This window comes from Doryrhamphus excisus, linkage group LG13 (genome assembly GCF_037039965.1).
Source record: "Doryrhamphus excisus strain RoL-2023G ecotype Guam linkage group LG13, RoL_Dexc_Guam_v1.1, whole genome shotgun sequence".
Lineage (NCBI taxonomy): Eukaryota > Metazoa > Chordata > Actinopteri > Syngnathiformes > Syngnathidae > Doryrhamphus > Doryrhamphus excisus.
This window is the reverse complement of record NC_136369.1, coordinates 13871475-13890212: the sequence shown is the minus strand read 5'-3', so window position 1 is coordinate 13890212 and position 18738 is coordinate 13871475. Positions and strand designations below refer to the sequence as shown.

The 18738-nt window shown below is 40.9% G+C and overlaps 2 protein-coding genes across 5 annotated transcripts; both read left to right on the top strand.

Moving 5' to 3' along the window:
• The first annotated feature begins 1215 nt into the window (after nucleotides 1-1215).
• On the top strand, nucleotides 1216-13171 carry lpin1a (lipin 1a). Of its 2 annotated transcripts, XM_058089109.2 has the most exons (23): nucleotides 1216-1384; nucleotides 3285-3485; nucleotides 3594-3689; nucleotides 4238-4334; nucleotides 4398-4611; nucleotides 5407-5475; nucleotides 5796-5888; nucleotides 6019-6133; nucleotides 6474-6639; nucleotides 6884-7036; nucleotides 7105-7198; nucleotides 7281-7480; nucleotides 7605-7698; nucleotides 7768-7837; nucleotides 9595-9687; nucleotides 9756-9805; nucleotides 9882-10005; nucleotides 10074-10222; nucleotides 10298-10384; nucleotides 10456-10608; nucleotides 10772-10886; nucleotides 10970-11073; nucleotides 11157-13171. In XM_058089109.2, exons 2-23 carry the CDS (start codon nucleotides 3294-3296, stop codon nucleotides 11359-11361), a joined length of 2733 nt encoding a protein of 910 aa, XP_057945092.2. In that variant the 5' UTR covers nucleotides 1216-1384; nucleotides 3285-3293; the 3' UTR covers nucleotides 11362-13171. The 2 variants fall into 2 exon arrangements, with proteins under 2 accessions (XP_057945092.2, XP_078651640.1); XM_078795514.1 differs by lacking the exon at nucleotides 5796-5888.
• Nucleotides 13172-13870: 699 nt separating this feature from the next.
• On the top strand, nucleotides 13871-18609 carry LOC131139463 (uncharacterized). 3 transcript variants are annotated; one of them, XM_078795516.1, is made up of 8 exons: nucleotides 13871-14166; nucleotides 15540-15666; nucleotides 15752-15868; nucleotides 15940-15996; nucleotides 16078-16245; nucleotides 16588-16701; nucleotides 16775-16843; nucleotides 18217-18609. In XM_078795516.1, the coding sequence occupies exons 2-7, from the start codon at nucleotides 15544-15546 to the stop codon at nucleotides 16820-16822; spliced, it is 627 nt and encodes a 208-aa protein (XP_078651642.1). In that variant the 5' UTR covers nucleotides 13871-14166; nucleotides 15540-15543; the 3' UTR covers nucleotides 16823-16843; nucleotides 18217-18609. The 3 variants fall into 3 exon arrangements, with proteins under 3 accessions (XP_078651642.1, XP_078651643.1, XP_057945094.2); XM_078795517.1 differs by having other exon boundaries at nucleotides 13871-14169; nucleotides 15541-15666; XM_058089111.2 differs by having other exon boundaries at nucleotides 13873-14169; nucleotides 15544-15666.
• Nucleotides 18610-18738: the final 129 nt, after the last annotated feature.

The window sequence follows — 18738 nt, the reverse complement described above, 5'->3', positions numbered from 1 at the left end:
CTTCAGGCCACGTCCAACCGGTAGGGGCCCTCTCTCAACTGTCCTGGGAACGCCTCAGGATCTGCCGGGAAGAACTGAACGAAGTAGGGGATGTTGAGGGAAGTCTGGGGTTCCCTGCTTAGGCTGCTGCCCCAGCGTCCCCACCTCAGATAAGCAAGAGAAGATGGATGAATGGATGGGATTCAAAAATGCTAAAGATGGAAATTACAACCGAGCCTAGCTATTACTGGAAGTGTGTAGTGTAGCTTCACATAGTATAGAAAGTTTTGCGAGATAACGCAAGTGACTTTTGCCAGCTCTTGCAAAAGTATTGCTTCATCTTGTAAAAGTTTTGTGAGATCTTGCAAAAATGTGTCTTTTTTTTTTTTTGCCCAGCCATCAGAATTATTTTCACCCATGTCCCCAAGCATCATGAACCCACTCTCATCCTGCTCTAACATGTGAGTGTGAATGGTTGTTTGTCTATGTCATGTCTGTGCCATGTGATTGGCTGGCGACCAGTCCAGGGTGGAAGACAGCTGGGATAGGCTCCAGCACCCCCACGACCCTTGTGAGAATAAGCGGTATAGAAAATGAAAGAATGAATGAATTATAACAAATATAGACATTAATTTGTTCAATGTGTTCCTTTAAACCACTAATGGTAACATATGTTATAATTTTTGTTTTTAAGAAGTGCAATTTGGAGGTGAGAGGGACATGGCTGTACTTGTGCTTCATTTTAAATGTTACTACTGAGTAGAAAAAAATATGAATAAAAAATGCTGAACCTGGAAACAGTAGTGAATGATTGACAGGGCAACCGCCCTGATGGTAAATTTTACAGGAAGATTTATTTTATTTATGCAGGAAATCCCCCTTGAAAGTAACAGTTACTTTGTTACTTTTGTTTGAGTGGATTTTTAGACCTGCACTTTTATTGTATTTGACTACAATTTCAAGTACTTTTATACAGTGAATACATTGTTTTAGTAGTCTTTATACTTTTAGAATTAGGTTACACATTTTCATTGTTTGAATGAATTGTCAATAATAACAGTTATTATACCTCATCTATCAAAATCTATGTTTGATTTGGCTGTCATACACCAGAAAATGACAGTGTGTACAATTTTTTTTACACAGGCACTGGTGACGTCACTCAGGCGCGACCAATCAGACAGTAGTTTATTTGCGGTGCGGCGACAGTGGGAGGAATATTTCTACTGCAGCTTAAATAGCGACCGCAGCCTACACCAGCAGAAAGGAAAGGAAAACAGCTATCGTATCCGACAGTAGCTTTGTGACAATGTTTGATATGAGGACACATAGGTAACACATCCAATCGGCCCGGATTTGGACGGGAAGAACAGCTACGGGAGTAGCAGCAAAGCCTGTTTTTAATGTAAGTAATAATATGCCACTGCACCGCTTTGAGCTGACTGTTGTATATATTAAACATACATTATGTTTGCATATGAGCGTTCTGTCTTGGCTTGACTGGGCTTGTTTTGCACATTTTTCAATGCGGTTCTTTGATTGGTGTGCGACGGCGCACACTACACTGCAGAGCCTCACCCATGTGGAAGATGTTTACATGGAAAGCCACACATGAATTACATGAAAATATTATTATTACTAATAAGATGTTCTAGTTTTGAAGCCTCAACTGTGACCAAAGATCATTACTATGACTGGACTGAGGCAATTGCCATACGATTTATTTACACATTCATCAAATGAATGCTTTATGCTGAACTGTATATTTTAGTATATTTTTAGTTGTAAATAAAAAGGATAATTAAGTATACATGCTGGTAGTAAAAGTGTCCTAAACGTGAAGGTCTCTGTTGTCGGTTGTTTGTTGATAAGACAAGCTGTGAAATGACACTGATTGACCCCCACAGTAGTTGTCTTGTGATTGGTCATTACGTAATAAACACGCATTGTGATTGGCTATTATGGAAGCAATGCCCTTGGAGAGAGTGCTCCGTTGTGTGTGTGTTTGCACATGGTCAGTGTTGACTATGACTTCATGAATCATGAGTGTGTATTGTTAAGCCATTGTGATATCACATATATACAATGTAAAACTGCATGCCAAACAATTTCTGGAGCTAATTTGGGAACCACATAGTGCTTTGTTATTAAAATGTACTTAGTTTGAATAATGTGTTGGCCTACTTCTTCAGCTGCAAGAGCTGTATCAAAATTCCATCTCTACGAAGCTAAAAATGCTCCATTTTGATTGACGCCGTACAACAATACAGTCTGTATACTATTGTGGTTGTTGGCAGTGGTAAGAGTTGTTTCTAATAAAATAAAATAGCACACAAATAAACCTATTTTTGTATTGCAGAGCTGTGTAGAACGTAAACAGTTTACTGTTTTTTTGTTTGCATCTTCAGTCCTTAAATTAGTAGTCATGTTTAATGCAATAGAATCACTATTAGATTCATTGCTTTCACTTCCTCATGCATCTTGACTCAAAACCCTCATGTCTCTGTCCACTCTCTCTCTGCCTAAGGCCATGTTTGGCATTGTGTGCATTACTGCCTGGTGGGTCAAAGGGAGTGGATAAGTTCAGCATCATTAATCGCTCTCAAAAAGGGGAATTCTTTGCTTTTTGTCTCCATGCATCCCAATACCGAGACAATCCACAAATAGTGCGTCTTTGCTTCCGTCTGAGTAGCCTGGAATGGCATGATCAATAATTCATGCTTTGGAATGTGCCAGGAACTCATCTTCCAACACCTCAGTATTATGGAACACTATACTGTAGGTTTTTTCCTCAGAAAATGTTAACGAAATGATTGAATTGGGATCCGTACAAATGCCCAGATACCATATAAATACATTCCCTTGAAGCTGTGAGCTCTTAACAAATGACATGAAGGAACATCACATGTTTACATTTCCGTAATTTCATTCCGTAATTCAATATGTCCGAAAAGAAGCAGGAGGAAGCTGACCTATTTAATGCTATCCCTTCTTCATATCTGGTATTGATAATTCATTCACACCATATGCTTAACATATTGACATCCATCCATGCATCTATTTTCTATGCTGCTTACAATTCTGTTTAAGTGCCTCTTCTAATGGAAGTGAAACAGCTAGAGAATGTGTAGCATTAGATAGCTTAAGCTATGGAATGACTGCAATATTTTAGAACTCATAAGTAAATGATAGCTCACCCAGCCTATGATTTTAGACTCATTGAAAACTGGCAGTAAAACATGTTCCCAATAATAAAGTGTGCTTGACTTTCAGCGGTCAATCTCTCTCTCTCTTTGTCCGTTCAGTTCCAGACCATGAACTATGTGGGTCAGCTGGCGGGCCAGGTGTTTGTGCAGGTCAAGGAGCTGTACAGAGGCCTCAACCCTGCCACGCTGTCCGGCTGTATCGATGTGATTGTGGTGCGGCAGCCCAATGGCTCCCTGCAATGCTCCCCCTTCCATGTGCGTTTCGGCAAGATGGGCGTCCTGCGCTCGCGGGAGAAAGTGGTAAGATTGCATTGTACTTGCACTATTTTGTTTTTGTTTTGAACCTTGAAGCTGGAGTCAAAGGTCAAAATGGTGTTCTTCAGTCATCATCCATTTTGCTTCCTGCAGGTGGACATTGAGATCAACGGGGAACCAGTGAGTTTGCACATGAAACTGGGGGAGAATGGAGAGGCCTTCTTTGTTAAAGAAGCTGAGAACACATTGGTGAGGGATGAAGCAAACACAGCACAAAGCAAATCATACTGACACGAAGGACACACACACAGCCTGCCTTTCAGCAGACTACCATTGCATTAAGTTCAATAGTACAGTCGTCACTTGTTTATCGTAGTTCCAGACCTGACCGTGATCATCGAATTTCCTTGTTTATGTCGTTAGAGCCTAGAAAACCTGTTTAAGACCTTCTAGCTATGTTTTTAGCATTGCACTCATATAGTCACTATTGTATTACCCTTGTATTACCCCATATAGGTGACACAGTAACAGAAAATAAGACGTCTTAGACATTAATAAGTATGAATGCTTAACTGCTAACACATGCCGCAAAAACTACCTTGCCAATTGTATTATGAAGTAACACGCAGGTAAATGAATGCATCGGTCGGCTGGTGGATTAACACGTGGTCACATCTCTCGACTGGAAGGAAGGACAGTTAACTATATCGGTTTAACCGCTATTATGTCTCCCAAGGCTGTGAGGCAGCCTCACAAAAGAAAGTGAAAGTGAAATTATACATTGTAACCCCTCACAGGAAGTCGTTCCAGCATACCTAGCGACGTCACCCATCATGTCGACGGGAGCGGAACTGATGGAAACTCAGCTGAGCAGGAATAGCACACGTCACCATGGTATGCCGCTTTAAAATTGGACAATTTATGGGGGGAAAAAAGCTATCTTGTGTTTCCACACAGACAGCATGCTGTGCGGCTCACTTCCTGCCCAGAGCATCGGACCGCAGCAGGGTGACAGTGGGATGAGCAAGAAGAGGAGGAAGAGGAGGAGAAAGGCTCGGCCAGACGGAGGAGGAGGGAGAAAGGACGAAAGCGGGGAGGAGTTTTCGGATGATGACAGCATGTTTACTATTGACCTGAGCTCTGATGAGGAGAGAGAAGGTGACGCTGGCAGGTTGGTCTTTAGATGAGAAATTCTCTTTTTCTCCGTCTTGTAACAAAGTCTTTAAGTGACACGCATTAAAAGAGATGGAATGCACATATTTGTCTCAGAGTGTGCAAAGCCCCTTGAAAGGCAGCTCCAGTTTCTGGAGGCGCTCCAAGAATTTGTCCTGTTCCCACAGTGATCTCTGTTTCCTTGACATAATGGACCACAGCAGTGTCCTCGCTGCTGCTGCTGGCTTTCCAGGCTTTTTTAGGAAGTTTTACCTCATGGATGGCATGGGAACATTCCTGAGACACAAACTCAGTGTTCATTCATTCATTCATTTTCTACCGCTTTTCCTCACAAGGGTTGCGGGGGGTGCTGGAGCCTATCCCAGCTGTCTTCAGGCGAGAGGCGGGGTACACCCTGGACTGGTCACCAGCCAATCACAGGGCACATATACGTAGACAAACAACCATTCCCACCCACATTCATACCTATGGACAATTTGGAGTTGCCAATTAACCTAGCATGTTTTTGGATTGTGGGAGGAAACCGGAGTACCCGGAGAAAACCCACGCATGCACTGGGAAAACATACAAACTCCACACAGAGATGGCCGAGGGTGGAATTGAACCCTGGTCTCCTAGCTGTGAGGTCTGCGCGCTAACCACTGGTCCGCCGTGCCACCCCCAAACTCAGTGTTATTAAACTCAAACACTCACACTTAACATTTTCACAACACAAACACTGACACAAATTCTACAAACTGGTTAATTATGTACTGGGTAAACTGTGTGTGTTTGTGTGTTTTTTTGTGGCCAGGACACTATACAGTGATCAAGGGTCAGCTGCCAGTACACACACCAGCCCAGAGTGGAAGCATCCACAGAGGTAATGTAACAAGTGGCCCCAAAACACGCACACTCATTTAGATACACTGGTTAATTATTTCTATTGTTCTGTATTGTATGATTCTCTGTAGTTACCACCAAGCAGCCCATCATATAATAAGTTCATAATTCTACAACTCCACTAATCGACTATACCAGTCATTTTTCAAATAAAAGTCTTCTAATTATTAATAAGAAAAACTGTCACATTTTAAATCATTATTGCTTGTTGGAGACTACATCTGACATGATTCACTGCCTGTCTTTTCTTCACTCTCCTCTTTCTGAGTTTCTCACCTCTGTCTGTTTATCTTTTTGTAGTCATGTGATTAAGGACACTCTCTCCATCCCTGCGTCCTGCGGTCTGTCCATCTCTTGTCCACAGCAGACCTCTCACTTCTCCTCCCACATTAGGTAGCAACCAAACTTTTACCTTCTCTGATCACCCGAGGGGAAACAATACACTGGCTGACTCAGCAAACATACTATCTAGATATGTTTCAATATATTGACAAATGGGTTTCAAATGTGTGACGTCTCTCAGCAACGCAGATGACTCTCTGTCTTCAACGCCCAAGAGCGACTCTGAGCTAGCCGGCCGGGCAAAAGACAACCCTGAAATGCTGTGGACCTGGGGGGAGCTGCCACAAGCTGCACAGGTTTGTATTTACACACACGTAAACACACCACATTCCACTTTGTCTTTAAAAATAACATTACATTTCAGTTTTGTCTCTTTGTATCATGTCTTTGTGTTTATTTGCTTCTTTAATATTATTCCTAGTACTTGGGACACACTTAAATGAAGTGAAAATGCACTAATGTATAAAGTTGGTCTTCCCCTTATGACAACTTCCATTATTCCATGCCTTTCCAGACTTTGCTTTGTGCACAGGCAAAAAGACAAAAAGGGCTTGCACCAGACTCGAACACATACATAAGCGTAGTTTACTATACCTGACAAAACAAACCCTATGGCTCCTTCTTCTCACCTTATAGCCGTCCTTCCTGACTTCCCATCAGAAGCAGCAAAGTTCCACATCATTCACCATCCCAGTGTCCTCCAGCACTCACTTCAGGACCATCAGCGACACCGGGGCACCCTCAAAAAATCCCTACACCACCCAGCAAGAAGATACATATACTGACAAGTACCATGATGGTGGTAAGTGGAAATACTCTTAAAAGGATGCTTGATATGGGTTATTGTTATTGTTTTGTATTTATCCCATTTCCCATTTTTGTATTTGGGTTAAATTAAATTTTGAACAATCACAGGGACTTGATGAAGTTCTACTGTATTCTGCTACGTTACTACTTTAGTGACCTCTAGTGGTAGGAGCTATAAAGTGAGGCGTCACAGCAATGCACAGATTGCCAAACAAATGACGTCATTGACTTTCCCACAGGAAACCCAGTGGAGAGTGTGGGTGCGTCATGTGCAGAGATGGAGAGTTTAACAACAGGTTTAGCATCCCCCAGCATCCTTCCTGATCATTTGGAGGAAGGCAGGAACAGAGGAAGTCCCATCAGAAGAACAGATTCACCTTCCAAGAGGAAAGGTATACGTTTGCTTTCGTAATACGCAAGATGAGATATGTATCATTGTTTGACTCATATGTCTTACTAGAGAAAAGAAGCCAACACCTCGGCACTGATGGGGTGTACCTGGATGATATCACAGAACTGGAGCCTGAAGTAGCTGCTCTGTACTTCCCTAAAAGGTGCAGGATATACATATGCACTGTCAAAAAATATACTCTCATAGAGATAATAATGCTAACACTGGCGGTCTTAACCATACAGTGATGGAGGCAGCGGCTCAATGAAGGTGGACACAGAGATGATGATGATGGACGTGAGGAGTGCTAATCAGTCTCCACAGTCAGTGAGCAGCAGCGGGGTAGACAGCGGTCTGGACAGTCTGTTAGACCACATGGGGGACCTCCCTCATGTGGCCATCTCGCTGTGCGGCGGCCTCAGCGACAACAAGGAGATCACGCAAGGTATTTACACGTGTTGTAGCACTGCACACCTATTTGCATTTTTTGTAGCTGAGTGGTAATTCATTCCATAGTAGTCGCATAATGTCTACAGTTTGTACTTTGAATGTACTCCGTATTACCACAGAGCAGTTCCAGGAGAGGGCAGTGACCTACCAGCAGTTCTCAGAAAACCCTTCCATTATCGACGATCCCAATCTGGTGGTGAAGATTGGCAACAAGTATGTACGACACTGCATTCAATTCATGGCCACACAATCCAACAAACTAACTATTGGATTGTATTTTAGGTACTACAACTGGAGCACAGCAGCTCCTGTCATGTTGGCCATGCAGGTCTACCAGAAACCATTGCCACAGGTAAGACTACCCCAGTGATATGCAGTACTGTATATAGTGTACGGTACAGTATTTGCAGTATATCATTTATCATCATGTTACACTCGCCACCATATATTGGACACAATGCTGTTATCTGTTTTGTCATACAGTATTATACTAGTTAAATAACTGAGTGAGTGTGTTTAATGTGTGACACCTAGTGGCTAAAGTTATGTACTGCACACTGACCAACCCACTACTCTTTATGTTTTAATGTTAGCGCTATGTGCTGCTAAAATTATGAGCATGTTAGGGCCACATTGGGAAAAAAATAGGAGATTTCAAGAAAAAAGGTGTAAATATTACCTTTGCGGCTGCACGGCGGCCCAAGTGGTTAGCGTGCTGGTCACACAATTAGGAGCCCCGGGTTCCATTCTGCCCTCGGCCATCTTTGTGTGGAGTTTGCATGTCCAAATTGTCCATAGGTATGAATGTGAGTGTGAATGGTTGTTTGTCTATATGTGCCCTGTGATTGGCTGGCGACCAGTCCAGGGTGTACCCCGCCTCTCACCCGAAGACAGCTGGGATAGGCTCCAGCCACCCCGCAACCCTTGTGAGGATAAGTGGTAGATAATGACTGAAGGAATATTACCTTTGCGGCTGCACAGTGTAGGAGTGGTTAGCACACAGGCCACACAGCTAGGCGACCCGAGTTCGATTCCGCCCTCTTCCATCTTTGTGTGGAGTTTGCATGTCCAAATTGTCCATAGGTATGAATGTGAGTGCGAATGGTTGTTTGTCTATATGTGCCCTGTGATTGGCTGGGGATCAGTGTGTACCCCGCCTCTTGCCCGACGACAGCTGGGATAGGCTCCAGCACCCCCCTGACCCTCGTGAGGATAAAATAAATGAATATGAATGAATGAATATTATCTTAGCACTGTTTTGCTGCCACTTTATAAATAAAAGCTTGCCTGAAGCAAAAGGAAAGTTTCCTACCTTCCTGAAGAGCTATGATCTATTTCCCCTACGACACGTCTAATATTACGGCTTTATTCTTGTAATATTATGATACTATTTTTTTTATTGTCAACCTTTTTTTCTCTTGAATTTACAACTTTATTGTCGAAATCACATATTTTTTTTTCCATTGTGGCCCAAATACTCCGTCCTATTTATCAGTGTCTTTTTTGGGCCACTAATGGTTGCTGGATGCTTTTTTTTTAAAGAGCTTTGCAAACCTTTCCATCCCCTCTTCTCTGCACTAATTAATTTCACACATTTTCACTTTGGTGTATCATTCATGTTCCATCCTTGGAATTCAGCCAGTTCTCATGTGTTTGTTTCTGGCTCCAATTTGTACGAAAAAACGTTGCCTTTACACCAGAGTGAAATCTAGCTGTATTTTTGTGAGCGTCCTAACCCTTTAATGATGTCATGTCTTTGTCCCCCTTTTTCTTTCGTGTTCTCCCTTTTATTTACTGACATTGTGTCTCACACATTCCATCCCAAGTTTTGGTGTTTGAGTTATTTCTTTTCTGCTTTCGGCCTCTTCTCATACTGCCTCCCTGGTCTGTTTGGCTCCAGAACATCTGAGCCCGTATGATATTCGACTTTTTGTACTGCTGTCCGTCTTGACTGTTGTTCCTTTTTATCATTTGCTCCGCTAGTGACAGGACGTTGTGGTTTGCTTTACTTTCCTAGCTCCATCATGTTCCACGCTTGGAGTTTTTTTTTTGTGAGTTTGGATTTTTTTTTCAGTGGCTTTTGCGTGGTATGTGCATGCTTTTGTCCAGGCCTCGATGGAGAACATCATGAAGGAGAAGATGCCCAAGAAAGGCGGCCGCTGGTGGTTCTCCTGGAGGAGCAGGACCAGTGACTCTAAATCGGTTTGTAAACAGACACTAAGAACAGTCATCCAGAACATGCAGTCGTGCTGACGTTTTGTGTCCTTCAGGAGTCACCGGCGGACACGGCGGGAGAGATCACCATGGCGACAGCAAGCAGGTACAGTCACAGCCCTGACTCACTCTAGTTTATTATTTTTTTGTATTAATATTCTGTTTGTTTTGTTTGTTAACAGAATGAAAGATGAGTCATCCTCTAGTGATGAAGACCATGCATCTGGCACCCGCCAGTCTGAGTCCATTGTTGCTTCTGGTAACATTTGTTACAAGAAGACTCTTAGGCTGACCTCAGAGCAGCTGGTATAATAACAATGATTAAGTAGTATGTAAAATAATAATAAGTAAAATAATAAGTACTTTTCATTCAGGCAAGCCTGCAGCTGAAGGAAGGTCCAAACGAGGTGGTGTTCAGCGTGACAACTCAGTATCAAGGCACGTGTCGTTGCCACGGCACCATCTATCTGTGGAACTGGGACGACAAGCTGGTCATCTCGGACATCGACGGAACAATCACAAGGTCTGTCACATCCGGCGGCTTCTTCACTTCCATCTTTTTTACGCCTCAGAGATGAACGGTGTCTTGTGGCTGCAGGTCGGACACGCTAGGCCACATCCTCCCCACTCTGGGGAAAGACTGGACTCACCAGGGCATCGCCAGGCTCTACCATAAAGTCAGCCAGTGAGTCAGCCACATTCGTAACCTTCCTTCATTTACACAACATTGCGTCATGCTGTGGTTGTGTGTGTCAGAAATGGCTATAAGTTCATGTACTGCTCGGCGAGGGCCATCGGGATGGCTGACATGACCAGAGGTTACCTTCACTGGGTCAATGAGAGAGGAACCATGCTGCCCATGGGCCCGGTGCTGCTCAGTCCCAGCAGCCTTTTTTCTGCCTTGCACAGGTCGGTTACAACATGACATCCAAAACAAAAGCTGAATAATATCACTATTATTATTATTATTATTATTATTGCCATGCAATAATAAAATAGATAAAAAAAATAGATTTGGATTATTGACTGCAAAAAATACAGTGTCGACATAATTTTGTCTTGTGTTCTTTAGGGAAGTGATTGAGAAGAAACCAGAGAAGTTTAAGATTGAGTGTCTCACAGACATCAAGCACCTTTTCTACCCAAATACTGAACCTTTCTATGCTGCTTTCGGCAACAGAGCTACGGTCAGAACCTGCATCCACACACACACACACACACACACACACTTCGAGACTAGTATTTGAACATGAAATGTGGATAATTCCAGGACGTGTATTCCTACAAGGAGGTGGGCGTTCCTCTCAACAGGATCTTCACTGTCAATCCCAAGGGGGAGCTGGTCCAGGAGCATGCCAAAACCAACATCTCCTCGTAAGATCTCTTTCTGTTCTTGCATCCGTGTGCCACAAAAGTCCTCCAGCACTAACTTCTCTGGCGACATCATCTGTGTCTAGTTTTGGTCGTCTCTGCGAGATGGTGGACCATGTCTTTCCTGTCTTACTCCACAAAGAAGATGCAGACTTCACCCATTCGGACGCTTTAGACCAGTGTAACTACTGGAGCAAGCAGCATCCTGATGGCAGCAGACAAGAGGAACAGGAGGACTCTCAGCTTCTGTGTGGGTCACTCGAACAGCAAACTCATACTACATCTCAGTAAAGTAGGAAGCCATCACAAGTGCAGAATTACCCTCAAAAGAAGCACAAAATGGCCAACACAACAAGCATTGGCTGGTGGGGGGGTGGGGGGCACTTGTGAAGACTTCTGCAACGTTCTTAATGCACAACCACTCGCACACAAAAGCACAGTTGATGACAATATTCAGCCTTCATTACCTCCATCTTGCACACCAACGGAAACACACACACATTATATATTGCATATATTGCATATTGCATTATATATTACCCAGCCTCAATCATCAGGGACTTTTTAACCATTTAATGCATTATTTATAAATAAAAATATCATTTATACATACTGTAATGCCATCCAATAGAAATCTGAATATAATAATGTTCAGTTTAATTCATTTGATAACAACATGTAAGTGCTGTTTCTAACATTTTGACACTTGAATGTTCCTTAATGGATATAAAATAGGAAAATAGAGGGGGAAGCATCATTAGAAGTCTCAATCTATTCTATTAATGTTAAGATATGTATAGTATCTGGTATTAATGCTAAGAGTCCACTGGACCAGTGCCAGTTGGTGCCAGTTCGCACCAATGCAATTTGCTGTGGTGTCGCCAATAAGGTGCCTAGTGGGGTGCAGTGGCTCAAACTGGCTCGTTGTGGCCCGTAACGGCGGCAAGAAAATGTCAAAATGTTTAAAATCTTCATCGCGCCACTTGCATGTAGCAATCGGAGCGAAGTGTGCACCAAGTGGAACCAAATGTCACAAATAATCCGCCTATTGGAATCCACTGGAATGTAATGGCGCGAGCCAAGTTGCGGCAATGATGCTAGGAGTCCACTGGGCCGGTGCCAGTTTGCGCTAAAGATTATGTAATTGGTCGAATAACGGCAACGGCGAACATTAATTTGGCGCCAAAAGCAAGCCACGATGCGCCAATCACATAATCTTTGGCGCGAACTGGCACCAACTGGCGCCGGCCCAGTGGACTCCTAGCATAATATATGGTTATTAGTAGTAGTATTATAATAAAATATGATATTTAGTGACACAAGAGGGTAAAAATATTAGAAACAGCACTCAGTACGAGGCAGACTGTGACAACTGTTCAATCAATACCTCTCAAAAGTGATCGTTATTATCTTTTGGAAGGTGTTCTCATTAGATTGAGCCAAGCAATCAGACCTCAAACTCAAAGACAGGTGTTAACCAATGTGGTCACATGACCGCGCTACTGTGAAAGTGACATGTACGCACTGTATGTTACTGTCCTTATGAATATCAATGCAAACTTTTTATGTCAACTTCTATCACTGCTATGTGGAAAATACTATTGCATGTTATTCCCTTATGCCTCACTTGGGGGGTTGGGGGGGGGGGGCTGTAAATACAAACTAATGTGACGACACAAATCTGTAAATATCCACTAAACTTTTGGTGCTGACTAAAGCAATAGAATGAGAGGCAATAACAACTTAGTAGAAGTACACAAATGCAGTAAATTAGCACTTGTACTCTCATGCTAATTGAATGTGAATACACACAATGGACTGACTGTGGTGATTTTAATATTTGAGTTTGTTTTTTAACAAAAATGTATCTAATCAGGATTTTACTCACCTGAAATGTGATTTTAAAGGTAACATTGCTATGCATCATCATCAATAATATTGATAATAGGAGCACTGACGGGTCACCTCATTTCTGTTTTATGAAGTAGTATTCATAAGACCGCATTTATGTGACAGAGAATGCAATCCACCTACCATCTTTTGTATTATTTTTATCATTGAATTCTTTCTGTGAAAGATCCAATATAAATATTGAAATGTCTACCTGTGTGGTCTTTTTGTATTTGTCCTGACTGATGATCTGGAAAGGAAAGAAAATGCTTTCTCTCATTTTTGGTGTCATGAGAATAGTAGATTGTTTTGTAGTTATCTCTTTATGGTTATCTTCTTCTTACACTTGTGTAATGATGACTTTCTTTTGCTTTACGCCGTCGTGGTTTATCATTTAAGGTCCCTTATTATGCTAAATGTTTTACAACCTAATTTATCACAGACAAACAGGTAAAATAACAATAACAATTACAAGTATAATTTAAATTCCAACTACAAATTACAATTAAAATGGCAGGCATTACAATTACTATTTAAATTACAATTATAATTACCATTTACATTACAATGACAATTAAAATAAAATATGTATTTATATATGTATGTATGTATGTGTATATATGTATGTTTATATATGTAATTATAATTACATTAAAAATTACTTTGCAACTTACAATTCCAATTACAACTAAATTACATTTACATATAATTTAAAAATTATTTAAAATTTTTAAAAATTTAAAAATTTAAAAATGTAAAAATTACAATGACATGTCAAATTACAGTTGAAATTACCATTCCAAGTACAATTACAAAAAATATTACAATTGTAATTGCAACTAAAATTACAATTACATTAATGTAACCCAGTGAAAAAACGGTGTACACCGCTAGAGGTCAGTGTGCTGTTTGTGATGGGTTTGTGGGCGGTTGGATGAACAGAAGAAGTGACGGTTGGACGACATCCAAGTAGAAGCTGCTGCGTGTGTATGAATCAACCTCTAATTCCAAAAGGTAAATATTCTAAATATTATTAATTCTTCTGAGTTACACAGATTGTGACGACAGAGTTCTAGAAAGAACAGATCGTCCACTAAGAGCGCAGCAGTGTGGGGATGTCAACAAGGAGGAGCAAGAGGAGGAGAAAGAGGAGGAGTCCCTCCAAGAAGTAGAAGGTTGCAGTGTTCCTGTTCTGGCAAAAAAAAAAAGGTTTGGGTCTTCTTCTCTCCTTTTTTTACTTTCTAGATGAAGTTCACTCAACTGCCCTGTTGACTTTTTTGCCATTTTCCACCTAAATGTTGTCAAAAGTTGTTTCCCTTTGCATGCCCTTGCATGTGCTCTGACTGTTGCAACAACTGCACAGGAAATGTTGTGACATCAGATGTGTTTACTACTGAATGTGGAAACTTTAACTAAGTTTACTTGAGATGTCAAAGTAGAAGTGTTTCTCTTCTAGTGTGTTTTGTGAGTCCTGAGCATTTGCCACAGTCTCCCAAAGCCTCATGGGAGATGTAGTTCTAAATTAGAAACATGCCTTAATACTTTAGTGGTGCGGACATAGTTACACAATCCTGATTCTAAGTTCCTGGAAATGTTTTTCATTTCTGCTTTACAAATTTAAAATGGACAACTTTTAACCCATTCGGGCAGGGGTTTCAAACCCACAACCAGCTGTTAGGGTTAGTACTAGGGTAAGGTTAGGGTTTAGTTTATAGATTGGGTTGATGTGTCAAGTAATGGTTAGGACGAGGGTTGGGGTTAGGTTAGAGCTATGGCTAAGGAGGAGTTAAGCTAGGGATGTCCAGATTGTGGAGAGGGGGCCATTTGTGGTCCGTGACTGATTTGAATAAAAATAGAAAAATAAGCAACAGAGAAAAAGTAATAGCCTGCTTTGCCACCTATAACACGAAGCTTTGGTTTCAGAAAAAGAATATCATACCAAGGGTAAAATATGGTGGTGGTAGTGTGATGATCTGGGGCCGTTTTGCTGCTTCAGTACAGTTACATTTGTTAAGAAATATGTCATTTGTCAGTTCTAATTAGTTGTAGGCAAAAACCGTTCATTTCAGTGAACCGGATCATTCCGGTTCATTCAGTAAAAAGATTCGTTCATTTTGTTCATTTTGTTCATTTTGTTCATTTTGTTCATTTTGTTCATTTTGTTCATTTTGTTCATTTTGTTCATTTTGTTCATTTTGTTCATTTTGTTCATTTTGTTCATTTCGGTCATTTCGGTCATTTCGGTCATTTCGGTCAATTGGTCGTTAGCCTGTGATCTCACCCTGTGCATAGACCCGGTCAGCCGTGTCGACTCAGTCCGTTCACTCATGTTCACGTTCGTTCCGACTCAACTCTCGGAACGAACCGAGTGTCGGTCAATCTCTCGGTCTTGGTCTTTCAGTCAGCTAACCCCACCCACAGAGCGAGGCAATAGGATAAGACAGTCAAGCACGCAGATAGTCCCGCCCTGCAAAAGGACCTCTGACTCTCCAGCCAATCAAAAAAAAAAAAAAAAGTTATTTTGACCCGTTCGTTCATGATCGACACACCACTAGTTCTAATACACGTGTTCATGTTTAGAAGATGTCTGTGGAGCTCCTCCCTGCGAGTCCTCCGAGTGGGAACAATGGGTCTCTTCAAGCCACCAAAGTGGGAGGAAGTAAACCTCTACATCGCTTCATGAAGGCTCAACCTCAGAGTGTTGGAGTGAGATATCACACCGCCAAAGCTGATCACAATCATTGATTATTTGCTTTATTGCTTCACTGTTGCCTTCACATATAAATTGCAGGTTGTTGTTCTGGTTTTGGGCGTGTCTTTCTTTATTACATCCATTATTATGGCAGTAGATAATCCTGCTCACCAATTATGGAGGCTTTCCCCACTGGGGTACATCATTGGAATACAGGTGAGGTCAGACAATTTGTATTAAACAATAACATTTCAATGACACATGAAGTTCTTGTTCTCTCCTTGCAGTTCATCATATGTGGCATTCTGTATATTATCACGGAGCACAACCCAACCAAGAAAACTGTAAGACTATTTAGTAATCATTGGAAGCGGTGTTTGTTTTAAGTGTGTTTGTTTTTCCTGTTGTCCATCTCTTACCTTTAGGTGACAGCATCCCTGGCTCTTGGCATTGTGGCCATCGTGGGTGCTTTCTGGATGATATTTATTCTTCTCACTAATATGGAACACCACCATTACCATAGAGACTTTGACTACTTTGAGTTCGACAACATGACTGTCATCAAGGAAGACACATGGAGGTCACAGGCTGTGGTAATCACACTGATAGAAGGGGCTTGTAGGGTTTTAGCATGAAGGTGACATGAAACTATACACACAGTCAGTACACTGTCTGATCATTTATGATATACCATTAAATATATGTATTTTTTAAAGGGAACACTATGATATTGCTTGTCTACTATAATTAAGTGCAATGATAATACACCATAAAAACAAAACAATCTCAAATAAATCTCTGCAAACTACCACCAAGACAAATATTCTCTGGGAAAAACTGTTGATTTTGTTAATACTTGGGTTGTTTATATTGTTTATTTTTCTATATTGTGTATGTATGTACTATGTGTATGTACTTGTTGTGTCCATTTGTAGGTCCTTGGGTTGGCAACAGAAGCCATCTTTGTGTTCTATACTATTGTTGGCACTATTATTTTATTGGTGATGTCAGTGCTGGCTGGAGCTGCTCTGCGTTCTACCAAGAGTCAGGTACAAAAAACATGACCTAGCAAGGCTGCCTGGACTTTAAAGCCATCAATAATGGTGTCACTCCTCCACTTAGGCCACTGTGGTGATGTCTACAACAACCGCTGAAACGCCTGCTCACTGACATCGTGAAGAGTCCATCTTTGTGAGTACAAGACTTACTACTACTACTACTACTACTACTACTATGAACTATACGAGCAATAAAAATTTTAAAAATGAACTGTTTAATTTTTCCAATTTACAGTGTTCCCTCGGTTCACTTGTTTCTGGACTTTTTTTGTGCAATTTTGCATGTTTTTTGTTTTGTTTTTTTACAGCATAGGAACGCTGTTGCGTGTTGTAACTTAATTGTTAGAAGGTCTGGATTGGGCCAGACAATCATTTAATGGGCTCAGCCTAAGGTCGCTCGTTGAATTTCTGTTTCATTTATTGCCCGGTCCTAAACCTCATTTCTGTGGTTTTGCAAAATAAAATCCCTCCAAATCACCGTCATGTCCGTACTTTTATGTCACGTTTAAAAAAGAAAATCCCTTATTGGGGGCTATTTTGGGAACATATCCCCTGTTATAAACTAGGGAACACTGTACCTACATGAAGTCATATACTGGACAGGTATACTACAGTAAACATCGGATTCAATTGTTCCCACTGGTTTTGTCCGATATAAGCGAAATCCGTTATATGCGTATACCGGAAAATGTCCGTTTTACGCATATATCGGATTTATATCCGGTATATGCGTAAAATGGATTTTATCCGTTATAAAAAGGCACTTCCTTGACTATGTTTCCAATGTACCTGGACTGGGCAATGAAAAGAGACGTAAGGTAATGAGAATTTAACTTTATTGGACTGAGCATAACAAATTGTTAATTAAGCCAGGCCCTGTTACGCTCGTCAGGCCTACGTTATTTCCAATAGTGAGGTTAAGATCTCATTCACTGCTGTGCTAGTATTATTGACGTCACTCACTTTTATATTTGTCCTAAATCTGGAGCCAGGAGAAAGACACGATGCGGCCATCCGATATATGCGAGGGAAATTGGAACGGGACTGGAGATTTTGTCCGAAATAGGCGAAATCCGTTATAAAAAATCCGATATATGCAATGAATTTTTATTGGAAATGCATTACAGACAAATCTGTTCTTTTTTATCTGTCCGTTGTGAGCGAATTTCCGATATATCCGAGCCCGATATATCCGAGGTTTACTGTACTAAAAAAATGAACATCTTATTGTCAATTATAATTGTACAGAAAACAACAATTTCATTTCTCTCATTGCTTCATGAGAACATTTCATTATTATATGAGTGGAAAATTTTTTTGAATTAACTACAGTTAGTTAAAAATAGTACTAAAAAAAGAAAAAAAACAGCATTGTAATTTTATGACACTAAAAATTATATAAAAATATTTTAAAACAGCTTTAAAAAATGAGTCTGCCAAAAAAGGTAAACAACCCCTGAATAAAAAAATTACTTAAAAAAAAAATCTATATTTTGTCCGGTCCAGGTTGTACTCTCACCCGCTCTTCAGCTGGGGTAGGCTCCAGCTCACCTGGGACCCTGAAGAGGATCAGCGGTGGAAAATGAATGAATGTTTAACATGCGTCATAGTTTTGGGATGGACTCATCACCGAGGTCACATTGATAGCACACGATAGAGGAAGTGCTAAATACCTCTGTGTAGACAGGACATTTTTTGCCTGTTTTGATTATATAATATCCCATAATAACCTGTTTAAGCCATTTGTTCTCTGACAAGGTCAGATGAAATCCTATCTAAAGGTTAAGTACTGCTAAATACTGCTTCCTTTTGGCATATAAACATGATATATACTGTGTATGCTGTATAGGAACACTACTTTTGGTATAACACTGTTTCATAATAAACAATGGAAATTCATTTTAGTAGTGCTGCGTCATTTATTCCACAACCTGGAACTCTGGATCAAAAGTTTCTACGCAGGGGATTTGTGATGGACATCATTCGCGAGATCATTGTTATTTTTTTTCTCAGAAAGTATATATATTT

What these genes read in the sequence shown, in the direction of transcription:
- lpin1a (XM_058089109.2), top strand. Translation starts at nt 3,294, where the DNA reads ATGAACTATGTGGGTCAGCTGGCGGGCCAGGTGTTTGTGCAGGTCAAG. An exon ending in GAGTGGAAGCATCCACAGAG is followed by an intron (nt 5,476 to 5,795) that starts GTAATGTAACAA and finishes ATCTTTTTGTAG; the next exon opens with TCATGTGATTAAGGACACTC. An exon ending in TGACAAGTACCATGATGGTG is followed by an intron (nt 6,640 to 6,883) that starts GTAAGTGGAAAT and finishes ACTTTCCCACAG; the next exon opens with GAAACCCAGTGGAGAGTGTG.
- LOC131139463 (XM_078795516.1), top strand. Translation starts at nt 15,544, where the DNA reads ATGTCTGTGGAGCTCCTCCCTGCGAGTCCTCCGAGTGGGAACAATGGG. An exon ending in GGTACATCATTGGAATACAG is followed by an intron (nt 15,869 to 15,939) that starts GTGAGGTCAGAC and finishes CTCTCCTTGCAG; the next exon opens with TTCATCATATGTGGCATTCT. An exon ending in ACAACCCAACCAAGAAAACT is followed by an intron (nt 15,997 to 16,077) that starts GTAAGACTATTT and finishes TCTTACCTTTAG; the next exon opens with GTGACAGCATCCCTGGCTCT.